Below are 21,208 nucleotides of genomic sequence, written 5' to 3'. Positions count from 1 at the left end.
CAAATGTGGCACCTCATTTGTAGCAACCACAAGTAGTTGGTGGCCAGACCTTGGTCACTATCTCTTGGATAATGATGTTCTGGGCATTTCATAATCCAAAACATCCTCAATATTTCACCGAAGTGTCTTGACTTAAGTGGAGTTTGAGCTGACCACTTTTAACTCCAAGGCAAAAATGGTATCACTAAACCAAAATGGCATTCAAATAATAGGGCACTTAATAAAATGCATTGTCCATCTGGTCACCGTAAATGTCAGTGGTTTCTCATGTTGAATTGATTGTTAAATTGTAATTGATTTTTTTCATTATACTAATACTTGGCAGTGTTACTTATTTCAGGGAGAATTGTTTGTATTGTAAACTGCCACTTTGTAGAATTTGTATAATGATGAAGATGAGTCATCTCGCTGATCAGGCTCCAACCGTTTTGACGGCAACGAGACTAATCTCAAAATAGAAGAGCTAGTGAACATTGCAATGCAGTATATAGGATGAGCCGTAGGAAAACTAAGTTCCTGGAATATTGATTACAATGGCATGACTGCAATAATTACTTCTCCTTAATGGGCTGTGTTTTAATACAATCAAAATTGGGTTATCTTTGCGTGAGAAGGGAGGGGCTAGAGCTTAAATTAGTATTAAATTTGTACATTTGGTGAAACATCAATAAAGTTTGATTAAGTCCAGATATTTCAGCATTGTTTTGCCACTTCGGGCATTATTTGTTTAAGTTATATGGGAATAGTGTAACATTTTAAGTACAATATACAGCCTTAGTAAGAGATCTGTCTTCCTGTCTATTTGGATTAAATGAGTGCAGCATTCATGCTGAGAGTTTTGATTGTCGACTGTTTTGTATCCTTTGTTCAGACTATTTTCTCTTATGTGCATTGAAGAAAAGTACGAGACTTAGACTTAATTACTAGAGCTTCAATGTTCCCTGATTGACATACAGTAGCTGTTAAGTGCAAAAGGATGTCACATCATTGATGAATAGGCTACCCGAGATGTGGTTAATATAGAGCACACTATGCTTGTCTTGCCTATGGAAAAATACATAATTCATCACTTTATTGTTGACTTTAAATACTGTGCTGAAATTTTACACAATAGGAAAATTGCTTTTGAAAAGTATTAAATTGCTTGCCAGTTCAGAGGGTACATTAGGAAGTCAGATTTGTTAGACCTAATACACGTTATCTGTCACAAGTCAAGGAATGTATCCTTTATTGTGAATGTCTTCTGGGTACTAGCATTCAGAAGGGGATAACTGAAGCAAAAAAAACCTACTTAACAAACATTACAATAGTAAAAATTGGAAATTCTGTTGGTCTCGGGGTCAGTTCTGTATTGTTTTGGGTTCAGACTTACTGGAAATGATCTAAGGTCTGAATACCTAATGAAAAATATATTTTTTGTAGCTCACTATCTTGCCATGGCAGAAAATATTTCACTACAGAGCAAATTGCAGAATAATAACATCTCTGGATCTATTTAGTTTGACATAATGTCCAGTTGTTTTCTGCCATTCTTTTGAAGCTTCCACATTCATGGTAACTTGAAATGAATATTTTTACAAGGACATGCCTTATGACTTGTATTGCTTTAAATTTTTTTAAATTTCCCCACGGAAAAGAACTTTCCAACTTCTTTGGTCCTTAACTGACTGCGTATGTCCTTTAAATGATGCCAGTCCGTGAAAATAGATTTGACTGGTTCTCTGAAGACTTAGAATTGTAATGTGGTCATCAGGTAAGAAGAGATATGGACACAAGCATTGAGATTGGTGCACTCAGTTACCACGTGAAAGAAGTATAGAGTTGTCAGCTTAGACTCAGTGAAGCCACTGTGTCCCAGAAAAACTACATGGTCCGATCATTCATGTTAGATAAATGTGAAGCAATCTTTATATATGGACACGCTTCTACATATTTATGTTGCTCATTATTCATCCTTTGTATAAATGATGTTACGACTCGGAGTTTGGATTGTTGAGCTTGCCAATGACACAGATTGGTCAGGTGGTTAACAGTGTGGTTTAGTATCTTTGGCCGTAAATGATGTAAATGGGATAGTTAAATGGGCAGATAAAATTTAGCGGCAAAATGTGTGAAGTGATGCACTTTTTGGAAAGAATCATTTGGCAAGAAGTGTTTAATGAATGGCACAACACAAAGTTCTGTGGACCAAAGACCTTGGAGTGTTTGTTCATAGATCTCTGAATGCAGAAGGACATGTTAGTAGGATGGTGAAAAAGCATATGACGCTCTTACCTTTATCAATTGAGGCATAGGTTACAAAAACAGGGAAGTAATGTTAGAGTTGTATAGAACTTTGAAACTGCAGTTAGAATAGAAACTTAGCGAGGTTTGAAAAGACTTGTAGGTCTGGTTGTGGTTTTGGATGTAGGTTTGCTCGCTGAGCTGAAAGGTTCATTTCCAGACATTTTGTTACCTTACTAGGTAACATCTTCAGTGGACCTCATGCGAAACAATGCTGAAAATTCCTGATTTCTATTTATATGTTTGGGTTTCTTTGAGTTGATGTCATTTCCTGTGGTGGTGATATTTCCTGTGGTGTCACTTCCTGTTCCTTTTCTCAGGAGGTGGTAGATGGAGTCTAACTCGATGTGTTTGTTGATAGAGTTCCGGTTGGAATACCGTGCTTCTAGGAATTCTTGTGCGTGTCTTTGTTTGGCTTGTCCTAGGATGGATGTGTTGTCCCAGTCGAAGTGATGTCCTTCCTCATCCGTATGTGAGGATACTAGTGAGAGAGGGTATGTCTTTTTGTGGCTAGTTGGTGTTCATGTATCCTGGTGGCTAGGTTTCTGCCTGTTTTGTCCAATGTAATAGAATAGAAACCTATTGTCACGTGTACTTTTACATGAAAAATGGTGAAAAGCTTTACAAGTTGCCCCACCTCTGTGTCTACATCAATGACAGAAGTCATACATAATAATTTTAAAAAGTAAAATTAAGACAGAGTTCATCAAAATTTCGTTGACAGCTCCTGGACTTGGGGAAAGCCTTCCTGAAGAAGGGCTAATGCCCGAAACGTCGATTCTCCTGTTCCCTCGATGCTGCCTGACCTGCTGCGCTTCTCCAGCAACACATTTCCATCTCTGATCTCCAGCATCTGCAGACCTCACTTTCTCTTCTATGAAACAATAGACCATGTTGAAGATACAGTCAGGATGAGACTGCCATGTTGGGCCGCTGGAATACTGAGCTGGAACCCCCACCTCAGAAGGCCATGATTCAGTGCTAAGACTGCCACTCCTGGACAAGACTGTCTGCCTGTGGGCTGATGGAAAACCTGGACCCCCCTGCCAAAGAAGAATGCCATTCTGGGACAAGACTGCCTTTCTCCTCATTCAGGCAGACTGGCCTATATGTGGACCTGGAGCCCTATTCTGCAAGTCCAGGCCAGGGGAAGTCAGCCCACAAACCTATTTCTTGCTGAGGTGGAGCCATATCCGGCTCATTCTAGCTTTGCTGCTGCTATTCTGAGGCTTCTTCATTCATCCGCCACACTCCAAGCTTTAAAAAAAAAGAGAAAAAAGAGCCAAAGTAAAAAGAAGAAATACAAGAAAAAGAAAGCTGACAGGAGCAGAAGAGTCCGAGGCTTAGTACCCCTACTCTGCTGCCAAGCGTATTGTGTGCAGTTCTGATTGCCACATTACAGGAAGGATATGATTGCACTGGAGGAGGCACAGAGGAGATTCGACAGTTCTGACTGAAAATTGTTGCAGAAACTTCAGCCATATCTCTTGCAGTCATGTGCTGAACTCCCCCATTATTGAGGATGGGGCAATTTATGGAGCTGCCTCTTCAAGTGTGTTGGTTAATTGCTCAACACTTCATGACTGGATGTGGCAGGACTGTAGAGCTTAGATCTGATCCTTTGATTCTGGGACCATTTAGCCTGTCTATCATGTGCTGCTCATGCTTTTTGGCATGCACGTAGTTCTGCTGTAAAGCTTCACCAGGTTAACACCTCATTTTATGTACATCATAGTCTCATGCACTGTTCTTTTGAACTAGATTGGTTTCCTAGCTTGATGTTAATGGTAGAGTAGGAGATTTGTCAGGCCATGAAGCTACAGATTGTGTCCAAGTATGATTCTTCTGCTAGTGCACAGAAATTCCTGGATGCTCAGTCTTCTGTTGCTTGTTCTGTTTGAAGTCTGCCCTTTTTCGCACGGTTGTGCCATACAACATGATGTAATGCATTCTCAATGGGAAGGCAGGACTTTGTCTCCACGAGGGCTATGCATTTGTCACTGATGCTGTCATGGCAGGCAGATTTGAGAATGATAGAGAAAGTGAGGATTGCTGATGCTGGAGATTAGAATCAATAATGTGTTGCTGGAAAAGCACAGCAAATCAGACAGCATCCGAGGAGCAGGAGAATCGAGAATGATGTCAAACATGGTTTTTCCCTCTTGGTTCCCTCAGTTCCAGTCCAGCAGCTATGTCCTTTTGGACTGGACCAGTTTGGTCAGTAGTGCTGCTATCAAGCCATTTCTGATGGTGGACATGGGAGACACCCATCCAGAGTACCTTCTGTCCCCTTGTCACCCTCATGTTTCCTTTACATGCTGTTCAACACGGAGAAGGACGAATGTCAGCTGAGAATAGGCAGTACATGGAAATCAGTCCATATTTGGCCTGACACCATGTGGTTTTATGGGTCCGGAGTCAGTGGTGAGGACTCCCAGGACTGCTCCCTACTAACTGGATGCCACTGTGCCACTGTCTCTTGCAATATCCTGCTGGTAGTCAGGACATAACCAGGGATGGTGATTGCAGTTTCTGGGATATAGTCACACACTCATGATTTTTTTTATATAGACATTGTCAGGCTGTTCCTTGACTATTCCACTGGATCTATTCAGGAAACTAAAAATTCAGTTTTGTTTTGCTTCTGAAGTTCCAAGTAAGCATTCTGTACCTAATCTCTAACTACTTCACCTTCCATTTTTCTGCTCCTGAAGCTGGTGAATCAGAATTAAATCCAATATTCCACTTTTTAGATTAAAATGCAAATGTTTTGCTTACAACTAGATGAGCTGATAACCCTGGGGGAAAGTGAGGACTGCAAATGCTGGAGATCACAGTAGAGAGTGTGGTGTTGGAAAAGCACAGCAGGTCAGGCAGCATCCGAGGAGCAGGAGAATCGACATTTCGGGCATAAGTACTTCATCAAGAATGAGCCTTACTCTCGAGTTGATAACCATGGCCTGTCGGTCAGCTACAGACTGTTGCCAGTATGCCGCAGTGCTACAATGATGTCGCTTTGAAACATTTTGCACCAGGTCTTCATACATATGTTTGGCAGACTCAGTATTACTACATATACGTATGAGGAAGAAATAGGTTTTGTCATTATGTTTTTGAATTGTTCTATAATAGTTGATATTACTTGATAACAATCTCACTTTGAAATGGTTTTATACACTGCTGTTTGGTTGCACTTTAAGTGCAGTTTCCCCACATAAATCAGTTAGTTTTGCTTTCAGGTTGAGAGCGCTTTTAATTCTGGAGTCGTTCCAGAACAATTGAAGAGTTATGTATTTATTTAATATTGGCCTCTCTCTATTACACATTCAGACAGAAAAAATGTTTCCTATCTGGTACAGCATTTTGGCAGTTTCCCAAAAATCTAACTTTCAGTATGGCTGTTTCTGCAGGAGCATTTCAAGAAGCAGGAACAAAGTAGAGGCCTATAACAGGTTTGCTTTACCTACCTTAATTTGATTACATAACTTCTCTTGAGAAAAGAAAGAACAAGCACCTGAAATTTGAAGTAAAAGTAGAAAATTATGGAACTGACAGGAGTCACCATTTGAAGCAGAATTGGTTCGGTTGGTTTGACTGCAGGCTGATTTTTCTCATGTGTGAATCCAGCATTCTGTTTTTATTCAGTCCTCAGAATACATTATTAGTCTTTTTCCTTAAAACCAATTTTGAAATTTTTTTCAGACTCTATTCATTTAACAGAATGAGTGGTTGTAAGAGGAAAACAGTCATCCAGCCTGTCGTTTTAGTGCCAGCTCTCTGTAAGAATACCTCCATTTCCACTCTTCATCCATGTGGATTTTTTCTCTTTCAGATATTATATTCTTAATGACGTGACAATAATTAGATATTTTTAATATCAACTAAATTATGAAGTGATCCCTTTATGGATCAGCTTTCATTTCTTTATCTTCCCCAAGTCTCGGAAACACAATGATTACAGTGCTAAAGGAGACTTTTTATCCTGTTGTATATGCACAAGCCTGACTTTGAGACTTAAAAACCTTCAGCTAGGTCATAGCCAACCTTGAGTTTTTAAGTTTTAACACTATTTTGTAGTGTAGGAAATCATCCCCTAAAATTTTGAAATTTTTAGTTTTTTTTTAAACAACAAATACAATGTTTTCTTCCTTAGTGCTATTTTCATTTTTTTTTAAGATTAGATTCCCTACAGTGTGGAAACAGGTCATTTAGCCCAACAAGTCCACACCGACCCTCTGAAAAATAACCCATCCAGACCCATTTCCCTCTGACTAATGCATCTAACTCTACGGGCAATTTAGCATGGCCAGTTCACCTAACCTGCACATCTTTTGACTGTGTGTGAGGAAACCGGAGCACCCAGAGGAAACCCATGCAGACATGGGGAGAATGTGCAAACTCCACACAGACAGTCGCCCGAGGGTGGAATCGAACCTGGGACCCTGATGCTGTGAGGCAGCAGTACTAGTTTTTTTTAAATTCAATTTGTGACCATTTCTATGTAAAAACACCTGGTAATGTTTTTAGGCTGGGACTTTCAGAAGTCATGAATATCAGAATTTAAGGTCTATATTAGTAGGTAGATTTAGCTCTCACTTAGCTTTTGTTGATTATAGGCAGTGGGATGGGAATTGGATGAGAGTCAATTATTATAGGCAAGAATAAAAATGATAGATGGAGGTATCCAAGGCCAAAATCAAATAAGGCCTCAGTAAGCAAAATAATGGAAATAGAACAAGAATTGTTAGAAAGGTAAGCCTTAAAACTTTGTGCCTGAAATAAAGTGGCTGAATTAATTGTGTAAATAGATGGAAATGGGTTTGACGGGATGATGGAGACGTTGGCTGCAAGGTGACCAGGATATTCAGCATTTAGGAAGGACAAAAAAAAAGTGAAATTGCATTGTTTAAGAGGATATAAACATAATATTGTGGAAAAATATGAGCTCATACAATATAGAATCTGTAAATAGAATTGAGAAATACCAAATGGCAAAAAGAATTAGTGTGAATGGTAAATAAACCAACAAACTTTAGTGGTAATGTTAGGAATGGCATTAAACAGGAAATCGATGCATGTGGTGAAGGTATATCTGTAATTACGGGTGACTGTACTCTGCATATTGATAGGGTGAATCAACTTAGTCACAATACTGTGGAGGAATATATATGGGATGGTTTTCTGAACCAGTACTTTGTGAAACCAATTCAGGAACAGGCCATTTTGGACTGGATATTGTGCAATGAGAAAGGAGTAATTGGTAATGTATTTGAGAGATCCCTTGGAGGCAAGCAACCCTAATATGATAGAATTCTTCATCAAGGTGGAGAGTGCAGTAGTGGATCTGAAACTAGGCAATGGCCAACATCCAAAGAGCAAATGGCTGAACTACAAGAATTGCTTATCTCTATCTGGCACAAGAGGGCAAAGAAGTAAGTGGCTAAAGCATAGTCTGCAAGAGAAGTTGGTGATTGTATGCTTTGTTTGCATCTAATACTATTTGCCAAGAAAGAAGTGACCAGAATGAGTATTGAGAACAGTTTCGAAGTCAGGAAAGGAGGATCTAGGAATTGATTAACAAGGGGAAAATAAGCACTTTAAATTGACTTAAAGTTTCTATAGGAATGCAAAGCAAAAAGGTTGGCGAAAACGAATCTAGTCCTTTCCAGTCAACAGGGAATTTATAGTGGGCAACAAAGAAATGACTGACAAACTAAATTCATACTTTGCTTCTGCCTTCACAAAGGAGGACAGTAGTAACATTACCAGAAATGATGGCTTTATTGAGGGGAGGAACTGAAAAGAAATTGTGCTGGAGAAGTTGACAGGATTGAAGACTAATAAATCCCCAAAGCCCGACAACCTACTTTCCAGAGTACTTAATTGGGCTTAGAAATAGTGGATGCATTGGTGGTCATCCTCTAACATTCTTTAGAGTGTGGAGCATTTCCTATGGGTGGGGGGAGGGGTGCAGGGAATACCTAATGGAACCCCACTATTTCAAAAGCGAGATAGAGAGAAAACAGAATTATAGATCAGTGAGTTTGATGTCAGTAGTGAGGAAGATGCTAATGCATTTTATAGCAGAGCACTGAGAGAACAGTGGTAGAATCAGACACAGTCAGCATGGACTTACACCAAGGAAATCATGTTTAACAGATCTACTGGAATTCTTCAACTGCTAAGGAGAGTGTAACAACTCAGCTGCCGAATCAACCGTCCCTGAAAATGGATGGCACTGGAGTGTCGGGCCCATACCCAGTGTCGCTGGCAATGCAGAGCTCATGGGGGCTATGCCACGACGGGTAGCAGGGTCGCTGCTGTGAACATGGAAACCTAGGGATTGGACCCGGGTGGAGCAGCTGCAGACCTTGGTGGTAGTAGCAAATATTCAAATGAGAATTTTGAAGGCCGAAGTGGGGAAGGGTTCCATATGAACAGCAGTTAAACGTAGGTCAGTCGGTCCTAAGAGATAGGCTAGTGCATTCTAAAGGGACGGGCGATGGCCTCCTTTGCCCTCAGCCAATTGAAAGAGAGCCTGATTCAGAGCCCTGAATCCAAAATGGCAGAGGTGAGCACCTCAGTGTGCCCAATGTAGTAATGCAGGCGATCCTGGAGAAGCCGACGGGAGCCCCAGGGAGAGTTCTCTTTTCTTTGTGAAGAGCAGGGCACCCTGGAACGGACTCAACCCGAGAGCGGCCCGTGCTTTGAAAAACATTGTCGTTCCGGCAGCGTCTGGTGAGCTCTCGCTGACCCCTGGAAATCTAGGGGCGATGGTGTAAATCTCGTGCCAGGCTGTACCCTTATCTGCAGCAGGTCTCCAAGGTGAACTTCCTTTGTCATGTTAGAGCAATGTAGGAAAGGGAAGTTGGCAAATCAGATCCGTAACTTTGGGATAAGGATTGTCTCTAAGAGTTGAGTTGTTCGGGCTGGGGTGTGAAGCGAGGCTGGGCATGTACTGCAGCTGGACGAGGTGCCACTTGGGAGGTAATGTTGCAACTGTACAGGACATTGGTTAGGCCACGTTTGGAACATTGCATGCAATTCTGGTCTCCTTCCTATCGGAAGGATGCTGTGAAACTTGTACATTCTTTGTGAACCCTTTCAAGGATGTTGCCAGGGTTGGAGGATTTGAGCTATAGGCGAATGCTGTTTTCCCTGGAGTGTCGGAGGCTGAGGGGTGACCTTGCAGAGGTTTATAAAATCATGAAGGGCATGGAAAGGATAAATAGACAACGTTTTTGCCCTGGGTGGCGAAATCTGGAACTAGAGGGCATAGATTTAGGGTGAGAGGAGAAAGATATAAAAGAAACCTAAGGGGCAACGTTTTCACGCAGACGGATGAACGTGTGTGGAGTGGGCTGCCAGAAGAAGTGGTGGAGGCTGGTACAATTGCAACATTGAAGAGGCATTTGGATGGGTATATGAATAGGAAGGGTTTGGAGGGATATGGGCCGGGTGCTGGCATGTGGGACTAGATTGGGTTGGGATATCTGGTCGGCATGGACAAGTTGGACTGAAGGGTCTGTTTCCGTGCTGTACATCTCTATGACTAGTACAGTCAAAGAGGTGAGCCAGTGATTGGTATGGAATTTCAGAAGACTTTTGAGAAGCTCCCACAGAGAGATTACTATAGAAAAGTAAAGCAACTGGGAGTAAGGTAACATTTTAAAATGGATAGAAAATTGGTTAGCAGACAGGGAACAGTAGGAACAGGTGGGTCTTTTTCTGAATGGCAGGTAGGGACCAGTGGAGTACCACAGGGGTTGGTACTCGGACCTCAGCTATTCACAATATATGCTAATTGCTTAGATGAGGGAACGGAATGTAAGATCTCAAAATTTGCATGTGACAAAGCTGGGTGGCAGGCTGAGCTGTGAGGCATGGACAGAGATGATGCAGTGTGATTTGGACAGGCTAGATAAGTGGGCAAATGCATGCGGGGTGGGCGGTGTACAAAACAACCTATAAAATTTTAACTGGACTTCGGCAGGTTTGATAATAGGAAGGTTGTTCCCAGTGGTGGAGGAGTCTAGACAAGAGGTGATAATTTAAGGATAAGGACTGAGCTGAGAAATTTCTTCACTGAGAGTGGTGACTCTGGAATTCACAGAAAGAGGTTGAGGCTAAAACATTGTGCTATCAAGAAAGAGGTAGCAATAGTTCTTGTGGCTCAAGGGATATGAGAATGTGCAAGAATAAGGTATTGAGTTTGATGATCAGCCATAATGGTAACAAAGGCTTGGGGGGTCGAATGGCTATTCCTCTATCCAAGGCCCTAAAGGAGCCTTGCACATCCATCAAAGTTTTACCTGCACATCCACTAATATCATTTATTGTATCCGTTGCTCCCGATGCGGTCTCCTCTACATTGGGGAGACTGGGCGCCTCCTAGCAGAGCGCTTTAGGGAACATCTCCGAGACACCCGCACCAATCAACCACACCGCCCCGTGGCCCAACATTTCAACTCCTTCTCCCACTCTGCCAAGGACATGGAGGTCCTGGGCCTCCTTCACCGCCGCTCCCTCACCACCAGACGCCTGGAGGAAGAACGCCTCATCTTCCGCCTTGGAACACTTCAACGCCAGGGCATCAATGTGGACTTCAACAGCTTCCTCATTTCCCCTTCCCCCACCTCATCCTAGTTTCAAACTTCGAGCTCAGCACTGTCCCCATGACTTGTCCGACCTGCCTATCTCCTTTTCCACCTATCCACTCCACCCTCTCCTCCCTGACCTATCACCTTCATCTCCTCCTCTACTCACCCATTGTACTCTATGCTACTCTCTCCCCACCCCCTCCCTCCCCTAGCTTATCTCTCCACGCTTCAGGCTCTCTGCCTTTATTCCTGATGAAGGGCTTTTGCCCAAAACGTCGATTTCACTGCTCGTCGGATGCTGCCTGAACTGCTGTGCTCTTCCAGCACCACTGATCCAGAATCTGGTTTCCAGCATCTGCAGTCATTGTTTTTACCTCGTTGATTAATTCCTATCTTGTGTTTGAGTCAGCTGTCAGAATATGAGAAACAAATTTAGCAGTGTTAATTTGGGTCTGCTGTGTGAATGCTGACCTCAGTATTATCTAAAGAAGTCTTGAATGAAAGCAAAAAACAAAGATCAGAGGAGCTTCTGCTTCTAAGCAGGAAATAGTTGGTTCAAATGCTTCAAATTAACCTTCAAACTTTGTCCTATTTAGTATCAGTGAGGTCAAAATACCAAGCTTGTGGGTATAAAAAAGCCCTGACATAATTCTCCCCAACTATCACTTGGATGATCACCAACGGCCACATTCTCTGCAAGCCATTGACTTAGCTGTTTTCTATTGGCAAGAATGTGGTTCACTTTTTGTTTCTGGCAGTATATGATAACCCTTTTTAACTGTGTAGCATTTCCTGTATCCATCTATTTTTAAGATCTCTTATGCTTTTCTGGTTCCTTGAGGATGAAGTTTGGGATATTTTCACATGAGAATTTCTATGTAAGGTTTTTAATGAAAATGTTTCCATGTGTGTTTCGTTCATGGTAAGGAGAAGCAGACACAAGAACCCTCAGGAAATATTCCATGGAATCTACTTGGTCATTTGCCATGCACTACCGACAATTGCTGTTTCACAGCTTGAAAGAACTATTCAAATAAGAGGACAGCATGTTCTGTAAATGGGAGAACAAACTGTGACTTTTAGTGCTAAAATGTCTTGTTGAGCCCAGTTAGTTTGCAAGCATATTTTAATTAGACAAGTTGAAGCAACTTGTAAACAACTGAAAATGTTAAACACTCAAGGAAATTTACTTTTCTTGAATATGATCGCATGATACAATTATCCATAAATATGATAATCCTCTTTGAAAATAATTACGTCCTTTCACACCCATTTTCGTAAAATACTTTGTAATTTTTTGAATGTGTGCAATGTTTAGTTTCTGTGTATAGATGACTTTTCTGGCCTGGAGTTTATGACATGACTAACAACTAATTTTCATAGGTTTAAGTTTGTGAGACTTGTTTGGCTGATATTTTTAATTTATTGCAGTACTGTGGCTCTTAATAGCCACCAATAAAGTAATTAGTAGCGTACATAATACTTGATTTAGGAATACTTTGCTATGTTTTTGTCTTTTTATTCTTTCCATAAAAACATAGTGTGCAAGAAGAAATAGGCCACTTGAGTCTACCATTCAGTGAGGTTGCAGCTGGTCTAATAATTCTCAGCTCTATTTTCATGCCTTTTCCCATAACCCTTTATTCCCTTAATAATTAAAAATATCTTAGCCCTGCACATACTTAACAACCAAGTGTCTGCATCCTCTGGAGTTAAAATTCCACAGATTTTCTGCTGTCAGAAGAAATTACTCCTCATCTGTCTTCAATGGGTGACCCATTTGAGATTATGCTTTTGGTCCGAGACACTACCCTTTTTCTCACTCACCCACCACCTACTACCACCTGCACATGTACAGACACAAATATGGGGAGGCAAGCTCTCAGCATCTATCTGGCAAGCTCCAACATCTTTCAAAGAGGTCTCCTCTCGTTTTTCAAACTCCAATGAATACAAATCCAGTATATTTGATTATAAAATTTCTCCATATCCAGGATCAACCTAGTAAGCCTTCAGTGAACTGCCTACAATACCAATATAGGTAGTGAGACCAAAACTTCTCTATTCTAGTTGTGGTCTAACTAGTGCCTTTTATGGTTTAGCAAGACTTTCTTATTTGTATACTACATTCCCTTTGAATAAAGGAAAGATCCATTTGCCTTCCCTATTATCTGCTAAACTTGGATGCTAGCTTCTTGTGATTTATGCCTCCAAATCAATGTACTGCAGTCTTTTGTCATTTAAATAATGCTCTTTTCCTCTCCTGTTCCTGCCATAGTGCATAGCCATATTATATTCCATGTGCCAAGTTATTGCTCGCTCACTCTTGCTGTTTCATGTCCATTTGTGGGCTCTATATCATTCTCACCACTTGCCTTCACACTTGGTTTATGGCATCTGCAAATTTGGCTCTAATACTTGCACTTCCCTCATCTGTAGTAAAACAAAAGGTTGGACATGGAATTTGGGTATTGCTGACGGGGTGAGTATTTCTTGCTCATCTCTAATTGCCTAGACGGCAATTGAGAGTCAGTCTAATTGCCGTAGTCACATGTAGGCTAAACAAGATGAAGATGCTAGATTTGCTTCCCTAAACTTTGGCAATTCAGTATCTGCAGGTTGTCATCGTGAATGTACCCACCATTCATTTCAAATTTTTTCCTCTTTGTTAGATAATCTGCTATCTATGCCAATATATTACTGAATACCATGGGCTCTTATTTTATGAAGTAGTCTTACATGTAAGTAAGGTCTTCAAAAGCATACAAAATAGATGCAAGAATAAACTGTTTGGCATATCTAAACTTGCTCCACCATTTGTTGGGATCATGACTGATCCGATACTCCTCACGTCCATTTTGCTGCCCTGTCCCTGTAACCCTTGATTTCTATACTAACCACAAATCTAGCTCAGCTGTAAATATCCATGAGGACTCTACCCCCAGAGCTCTGTGACCCAAGAGTTTCAAAGACTCCCAACCCTCTGATGAAATTCCTCTTCAAAAGGTGTTACCTTTATCTAATGTCTTTTGGCAATCCAAATATATTACATCAGCTGGTTCCCCTTTATTTATCCTGCTTGTTACCACCTCAAAGAATTTTAATAAATTTGTCAGGCATGGTTTCCCCTTGTTGAAGCTATGGTGATGCTCCTTGATTATTATGTACTCCTAAATGCTCTACTATTACATGCTTCATAACAGACTGTGTAATATTTTCCTAATAATAGATGTCAAATTAACTGTTTCCTTCCCTTTTTGAATAAATGTTTTACATGAGCAATTTTCCAATTCTCCAGGGCTTATCCAGAATCTAATAATTAGAAGTAAAAAGAGCTTTACAGCATGGAAACAAACCCTTCGGTCCAACTCGTCCATGCCTACCAGATATCCGAAATATATCTTGTCCCATTTGTCAGCATTTGGCCCATATCCATCTAAACCCTTCCTATTCATATACCTATCCAAATGTCTTTTAAATGTTGTAATTGTACCAGCCCCCACCACTTCCTCGGGCAGCTTATTCCATCCATGCATCACCTTCATGGTATGAAAAGGTTGTCGCTTGAGTCCGTTCGAAATCTTTCCCCTTTCACCTTTAAACCTGTGCCCTCTAGTTTTGGATTCCCCCACCCTGGGGAAAAGACCTTGGCTGTTCACCCTATCCATGCCCCTCTTGATTTTATAAACCTCTACAAAGTCACCCCTCAGCCTCTAGCGCTCCAGGGAAAATAGGCCTAGCCTGTCCATTATTCTTGGAAGATTACTACAAGTGCATCCATTATCTGTAGGTGCTGCTTTTCATATCCTAGGGCTCATCACATCTGGTCCAGGGGATTTGCCAGTCTTCAGTCCCATTAGTTTCCCCTGTATTTTTTTTTCTGGGAATAGTTACTGTTTATTTCCTCCCCATCTCTCCCCCTTTGCCTTTGTTAATTTAGTATTTCTGGAATGCTCTTAGTGTACTCTGTTGTGAAGACTGATGCAAAGTATATACTTACCTAATCTGTCATTTCCTGGTTCTCTATTTTTGTTTCCCTCTCCTTTTATTCTCCAAGGAAGCTTTGTTCACTCTGGCATCTCTCTTCCTTTTCACGTATTTGGTAGAAAAAAAGCATTATTTTCTTTTTCTTTAACATATTTCACAAAATTTGCCAACTTAATTTTTTGAAAAGCAAAATAATTACTAAATCAAGAAGACACAGAAAATACCCACTATGAAAGTCAAATTCACTTTGGAAATATGGTTTGAAAACCTGCTGCAAAAGCTTCATTTTCTAACCAAACTCTCAAACCCATGTTGAAAACCTGATTTGTCAACTCCTAGGTTGCTTCTTTGCTTGGTCAGTGAAGATGATTTACATCAAGTACTGTCTTGTCTTTAGTGCAGACGAGTGTGAATGTACTCCTTGTGATCTAAGAGTTAACATGTTAATGGTTTGATAAGAAATGTTTTCCAAAATGTTATGGTGCCTTTTACTATGATATGACACACTTTATATTCAGTATTCGTTGCTCATCAAGGAGTCAGGCAAGCACAATATAATCCTGAATATCTTCTCTGACATTGTTCTGTAATTCATTCTGATCCTGGGCAGGACATCAGCTAAGCCTAAACATTCTCTTGTTTGGCACTTAATGGGACTCTCCAATAGGAGACTAGCAGAGGTCACCGTTTCCTCCCTCCCCACTACAATTTACCTTGGGCCAACTATCCTACTTCACTTTGAGCTGATCAAGCATTGATGTTGACCCTCTAGCACCGCATGGCTTCAGAACCACATTATCCAATCTGTGTGTGCCCTCTGATAAGCCCTTGTTTGAAAAAATGAAGTCGAGCTGTTTCTTTTTAAAAAAGGCCAGTGTATGGTTTTTAGCATCCTGTGTGATTTTTTTTATGCTTTGGGCATTTCATGTTTACACCTTTTTTTGACACCTTTGCTTATAATCACCTTTGGATTGAAACGAGTCTTATAGGATTTTTTAATGACTTTTAAGTATGTACAGCAAAAGTTTGACTTTTAAATTTAAAATTGTTAATGGTGTTCCTGTTTTTCAAAAATCACCATTAATGAGCAATGCCTGTTTCATTGGTAGTATATGAGAATTCATGGATAATGTATTTTATCAGTAAAAAGGAATTTATAAGTTTCCATTAATGTCAGCAGCCCTTAACTCCTAATCTGGATAGTCACTAATGAGCAAAGTTGACTGAACTACTGAAATTTGCTTTTTCTCTGTACATAATTCTGGTAAAAGGTTGAACTTCTTTTAATCTTTATATTCTGAAGTGACACATCAACTGCTGTTTTAGGTGTGTAGTAACAATTTAGATGCTTTGCTTTTTCATTTCCCTGTAGGATTATTTGAGTTATGAATAGCACATCTGAAATAAAATGATTTTATCGGAGTGATGCAGTGTCAAGATTGATAATAGCTTTGATTGATGGCAGTAATCCTTACAGAATCTGCCCAATGATTTTGTCCTCTGCTTTTCAACGCATCTATCACAACACTTAGCTTGCACACATGCCTGTTGGTGCTTAGAGCTATGTGAAAATCATACTTGAGCTGAAGCCTATCCAAGCCAGTGGTAGATATTTTCTAATCAACCTGTTGATTAGATCTTGTGACACATCCCTAGAGCAACTGAGACTCGAACTTGGGCCTCGTGGCTTAAAGGTAGGGACACTAAGATAGTGATATTGCCACATCTTCTACATGTGATACACTGCTCTATACATTTGTGAAGTGGGAAGGAATAACCTCTCACTTTTCTTATTGACTCTTTGAGGATCATGGAACTTGTCTGTACTTTAGAATTTTGCTACATTTTTATATGAACTAATTGCATCTGCCATCTTGATTTGTAGCTATTGTAGCAACTGAATTTGTAGCTATTGTGAAACACACATTGTTAAAATCATTGAAGTTACCCATTGTTTAGTGAGTCGAATCCCAGCCAGGAATTGTCACTGTGGAGCCAGGACAGTGGTTAACAGCTCCCAAAGTGTGTATTTTGAGTTGTGGAATTACTACTTTTGTCCTGTCCTTGTGGAACTGCTAAACCTTAGTGTCATGGCAAGGAGGCAACAAGTTTACAAGCAGCAACTGTGTGCCATAAGTAGTTTTAAAATAATGTGGATGAGGTTTTGGTAGTTTTATAGCCCTGGGTGTGCAATTCCATCTTGGAACTTGAGACAAAATAAACACTATATAAAAATATAGCTGTTTTATGAAGGGGAAATAAAATGTTACATGTTATCCAAGTTTTTAGTAGTGATAAGTAAATAATGTATCTGAAAAATTTTAATTTTTCAATCTTCATGGCATTGACCTAATTTGTTGATCCCTTATCATTGATGGATTGTAATGAGGGGAATTCACCATCACATTTAGGCTCTGACGTGGGCATTTCCATGGGAGATCTGTCACCTGGGTTTTGGGCATGGGTTGGAATTAATTACAAGTTGGGAAAAAAAAACTGCCTCAAAGGACCCCAAGTTCTTAATATATTAGATTACTGTTTTAGACAGTAACTTAAAGTCATTGGCCTGTGGAGATAATTTTTTATTCTTGTACACATTTACACATGCAGCGGTAAGGCACCAATGAGGAAAAGTTTTCTTTATACCATGTATTTCTCTATGACATGCCTATTCTCAGCAGATGGCAATGGGAGAAAGTCACTTTGGCTCGAACATACCTTGAAATCAGTGATCGACTTCAATTTTACTTAGTTTCAACTAATGTTTGTGCAAGAAAATGTGGACAAACGTTCCTTTGTCTGAGGGATAAGTCTTGGTGGTGGAAATTCAAATATACAAATCAAATCAAGGGATCTTTAAGTGATCCCTTTGCTAGCCTTTAGCTACTCTAGGTTGACTGCACATTCTCAAAAACAAGTACTGACAAAATATTACAATGTGAATTCTACCGTTGCATGCATTCCTTGCATCTGTTATATTGATTAAACCATACAAATAAATGCATTTCATTAAAGGTTAGTGCATATTGGACAAGTAAGCCATTTTAACTAAAATAAGAAATGACAGGAATAATTCACCAAGTAAGTGGAGAGAAAGTTAACCTTTCAGATCAATGACATTTCATCAGAAGTATGAAACATTAACTTGGTTTCTTAATTTACAAATTATGTCGGCACTACTGAGCATTTCCAGAGCGTGTTGCTTTTATTTCAGGTTTCCAGCAACAGCAGTATTTTGATTTTGTATGCCATTTTAACAATCTGTTAATCCTTTAAATGAATCAGTGTTACATTCAGTATATATTAATGGTGCTAGATTAATCTTTTTTCTATTTCTGAACACAGATATCAAGTAGAAGATGAGTCATCGAGTTTAGATGAGATGCCATTGATGATGTCAGAAGAAGGCTTTGAAAATGATGAGAGTGACTATCACACATTACCAAGAGCGAGAATTAATCAGAAGAAACGAGGACTAGGCTGGTTTGTATTCGGTGGATGGAAATTACTTTGTACAAGGTAAAGTTATTTATTAAAATCTGCAGTGCAAGTCAATAATGCCATGAGATGAGTCCATTGTGGTTTCATTGATTTAACTTGAAAATACTGTGTTTTGGTTGTCATTTTTTTTTGTGTAGCACATTGATGCATCACTATGATGCTGTAAAATAATCACATGCAGATCTTTCCAGTCCCGAGAACCCTTTTACTTTTTATCTATGCTGTTAGGGGTACTTTGAACATGTTATGACAGATCATCTGTCCTGGATTAGAATGATGGAACACATATGTTAAAATGTTAAAGTTTGGACTTGGAGCAGAGTAAATCTTTTTAATGCATGTGATTGAGGTTGGAATTATTGATTGTTAAATTCTGCTTCAGTAGTTTAAGGGCTCAGTACCTCTGGGCTAGCAAGTCCCACCTGCCCTGTGTATGTGTCATAATAAGTCCAAATAGGTTAATAGTAGTTTTAAAAATCTATTAGACAAGTGGATGAAGAAAAACAAGAATATTTAAAAAAGGGTGGGGATATGGGAAGTATGACTCCTGTTTGTATGGAAGTTAAATACCATATCAGATTGGTTGGGCTTAAGAATGTTTGTGTCATAATTTCTTGTCAAGACTGAGAATCAGAAAAAAGGAATGGATACTGACTGTAATCCCTCTGAGCCGAAAACAAGGAAGGCATGTTAGGAGGGTTGAAATTCATTTAAAGAAAAAGTGAATGACAGTGCATATGACTTGGAGACTTCGAACTTGATCCTCTTGGATTAGTGCAATCGTTTTCATATTAAACATTTGGCATTCTGAATGTTTTAACTTTGTCTTGAAAGTCAAACATCTATGTTAAAGATCTCCTGAGTTTTATACTATTTGCTTCGTAAACATTTCACTGCATTATTTGCTATAACATGTTTAATGCTTGTGTATTTTTTTTTGGAAAAAGTAGAAAAATCAAAGCACGGTACAGCACAGGAACAGGCCCTTTGACTCACCAAGACTGCATTGATACATGATGCCTTTCTAAACTAAAAACCTTTTGTCTCTGGGCTGTCCATATGCTTTTATTTCATGACTATTCATATATCTGTCAAGATACCTCTTAAATATTGTTGTATCTGCTGCCTCCACCACCTCTGGCAGTGCATTACAAGCATGTGCAACATTCTGTTTTTAAAAGCAAAACACTTGCTTCTTTCATTTCCTTTAAACGTACTCCCTTTAACCTTAAACCTATGTTCCCCAGTAATTGACATTTTTACCATGGGCTGACCATCCGTTCTATCCATGCCTATCATAATTCTGTACAGTTCTATCAGGTCGTCCCTCATCTTTCAATGTTCAAGTGAGAACAAACTAAGTTTGTCCAATCTCTTCTCAGATAATTTTCTCCAAACTAGAAAACATCCAAGTAAACTTTCTGTACCCCCTCCAAAGCCATCACATTCCCTCTGGTAGTGTGGCGACCAGAACTGGACACAATATTCCAAATGTGGACTAACTAAAATCCTTTACAATTGCAACATGAGTTGCCAATTTTTCTTCATCCACTCTTTGTCCTCACCAATGAAAGCAAGCATGACCACCTTATCCACTTGTATTGCCACTTTTTGGGAACTCTGGACCTATACACCTAGATTCCTCTGTATGTTGATGCAACAAAGAGTTCTGTCAATTACTGTGTACATCCCTTCTGCATCATAGAGTCATAGAGATGTACAGCATGGAAACAGACCCTTCGGTCCAACCCATCCATGCCGACCAGATATCCCAACCCAAACAAGTCCCATCTGCCAGCACCCGGCCCATATCCCTCCAAACCCTTCCTATTCATTTACCCATCCAAATGCCTCTTTAAATGTTGCAATTGTACCAGCCTCCGCCACATCCTCTGGCAGCTCATTCCATAAACGTACCATCCTCTGCATGAAAAAGTTGCCCCTTGGGTCTCTCTTGTATCTTTCCCCTATCACCCTAAACCTATGCCCTCTAGTTCTGGACTCCCCAACCCCTGGGGAAAAAACCTAGTCTATTTATCCTATCTATGCCCCTCATAATTTTGTAAACCTCTATAAGGTCACCCCTCAGCCTCCGCTCCAGGGAAAACAGCCCCAGCCTGTTGAACCTCTCCCTGTAGCTCAGATCCTCCAACCCTGGCAGTAGCTTTGTAAATCTTTTCTGAACCTTTTCAAGTTTCACAACATCTTTCCGATAGGAAGGAGACCAGAAATGCACACAATATTCCAACAGTGGCCTAACCAATGTCCTGTACAGCCACAACATGACCTCCCAACTCCTATACTCAATACTCTGACCAATAAAGGAAAGCATATCAAATGCCGCCTTCACTATCCTATCTACCTGCGACTCCACTTTCAAGGAGCTATGAACCTGCACTCCAAGGTTTCTTTGTTCAGCAACACTCCCTAGGACCTTACCATTAAGTGTATAATTCCTGCTAAGATTTGCATTCCCAAAATGCAGCACCTCGCATTTATCTGAATTAAACTCCATCTGCCACTTCTCAGCCCATTGGCCCATCTGGTCCAGATCCTGTTGTAATCTGAGGTAACCCTCTTCGCTGTCAATTACCCCTCCAATTTTGGTGTCATCTGTAAACTTACTAACTGTACTTCTTATGCTCGCATCCAAATCATTTATGTAAATGACAAAAAGTAGAGGACCCAGCACCGATCCTTGTGGCACTCGACTGGTCACAGGCCTCTAGTCTGAAAAACAACCCTCCACCACCACTCTCTGTCTTCTACCTTTTGAGCCAGTTCTATATCCAAATGGCTAGTTCTCCCTGTATTCCATGAAATCTAACCTTGCTAAT

General features: G+C 40.2%; 1 protein-coding gene across 1 annotated transcript in view; it reads left to right on the top strand.

Moving 5' to 3' along the window:
• Positions 1–21,208, top strand: part of atp9b (ATPase phospholipid transporting 9B) — a 346,071-nt gene that overhangs the window by 32,637 nt on the left and 292,226 nt on the right. The window contains exon 2 of the mRNA XM_043688616.1: positions 18,216–18,389. Within this exon, the coding sequence (XP_043544551.1) occupies positions 18,216–18,389 (174 nt within the window). The remainder of the gene's footprint in view (positions 1–18,215; positions 18,390–21,208) is intronic.

Source organism: Chiloscyllium plagiosum, chromosome 4, assembly GCF_004010195.1.
Source record: "Chiloscyllium plagiosum isolate BGI_BamShark_2017 chromosome 4, ASM401019v2, whole genome shotgun sequence".
NCBI classification, from domain to species: domain Eukaryota; kingdom Metazoa; phylum Chordata; class Chondrichthyes; order Orectolobiformes; family Hemiscylliidae; genus Chiloscyllium; species Chiloscyllium plagiosum.
This window is presented reverse-complemented; position numbering and strand designations above follow the sequence as displayed.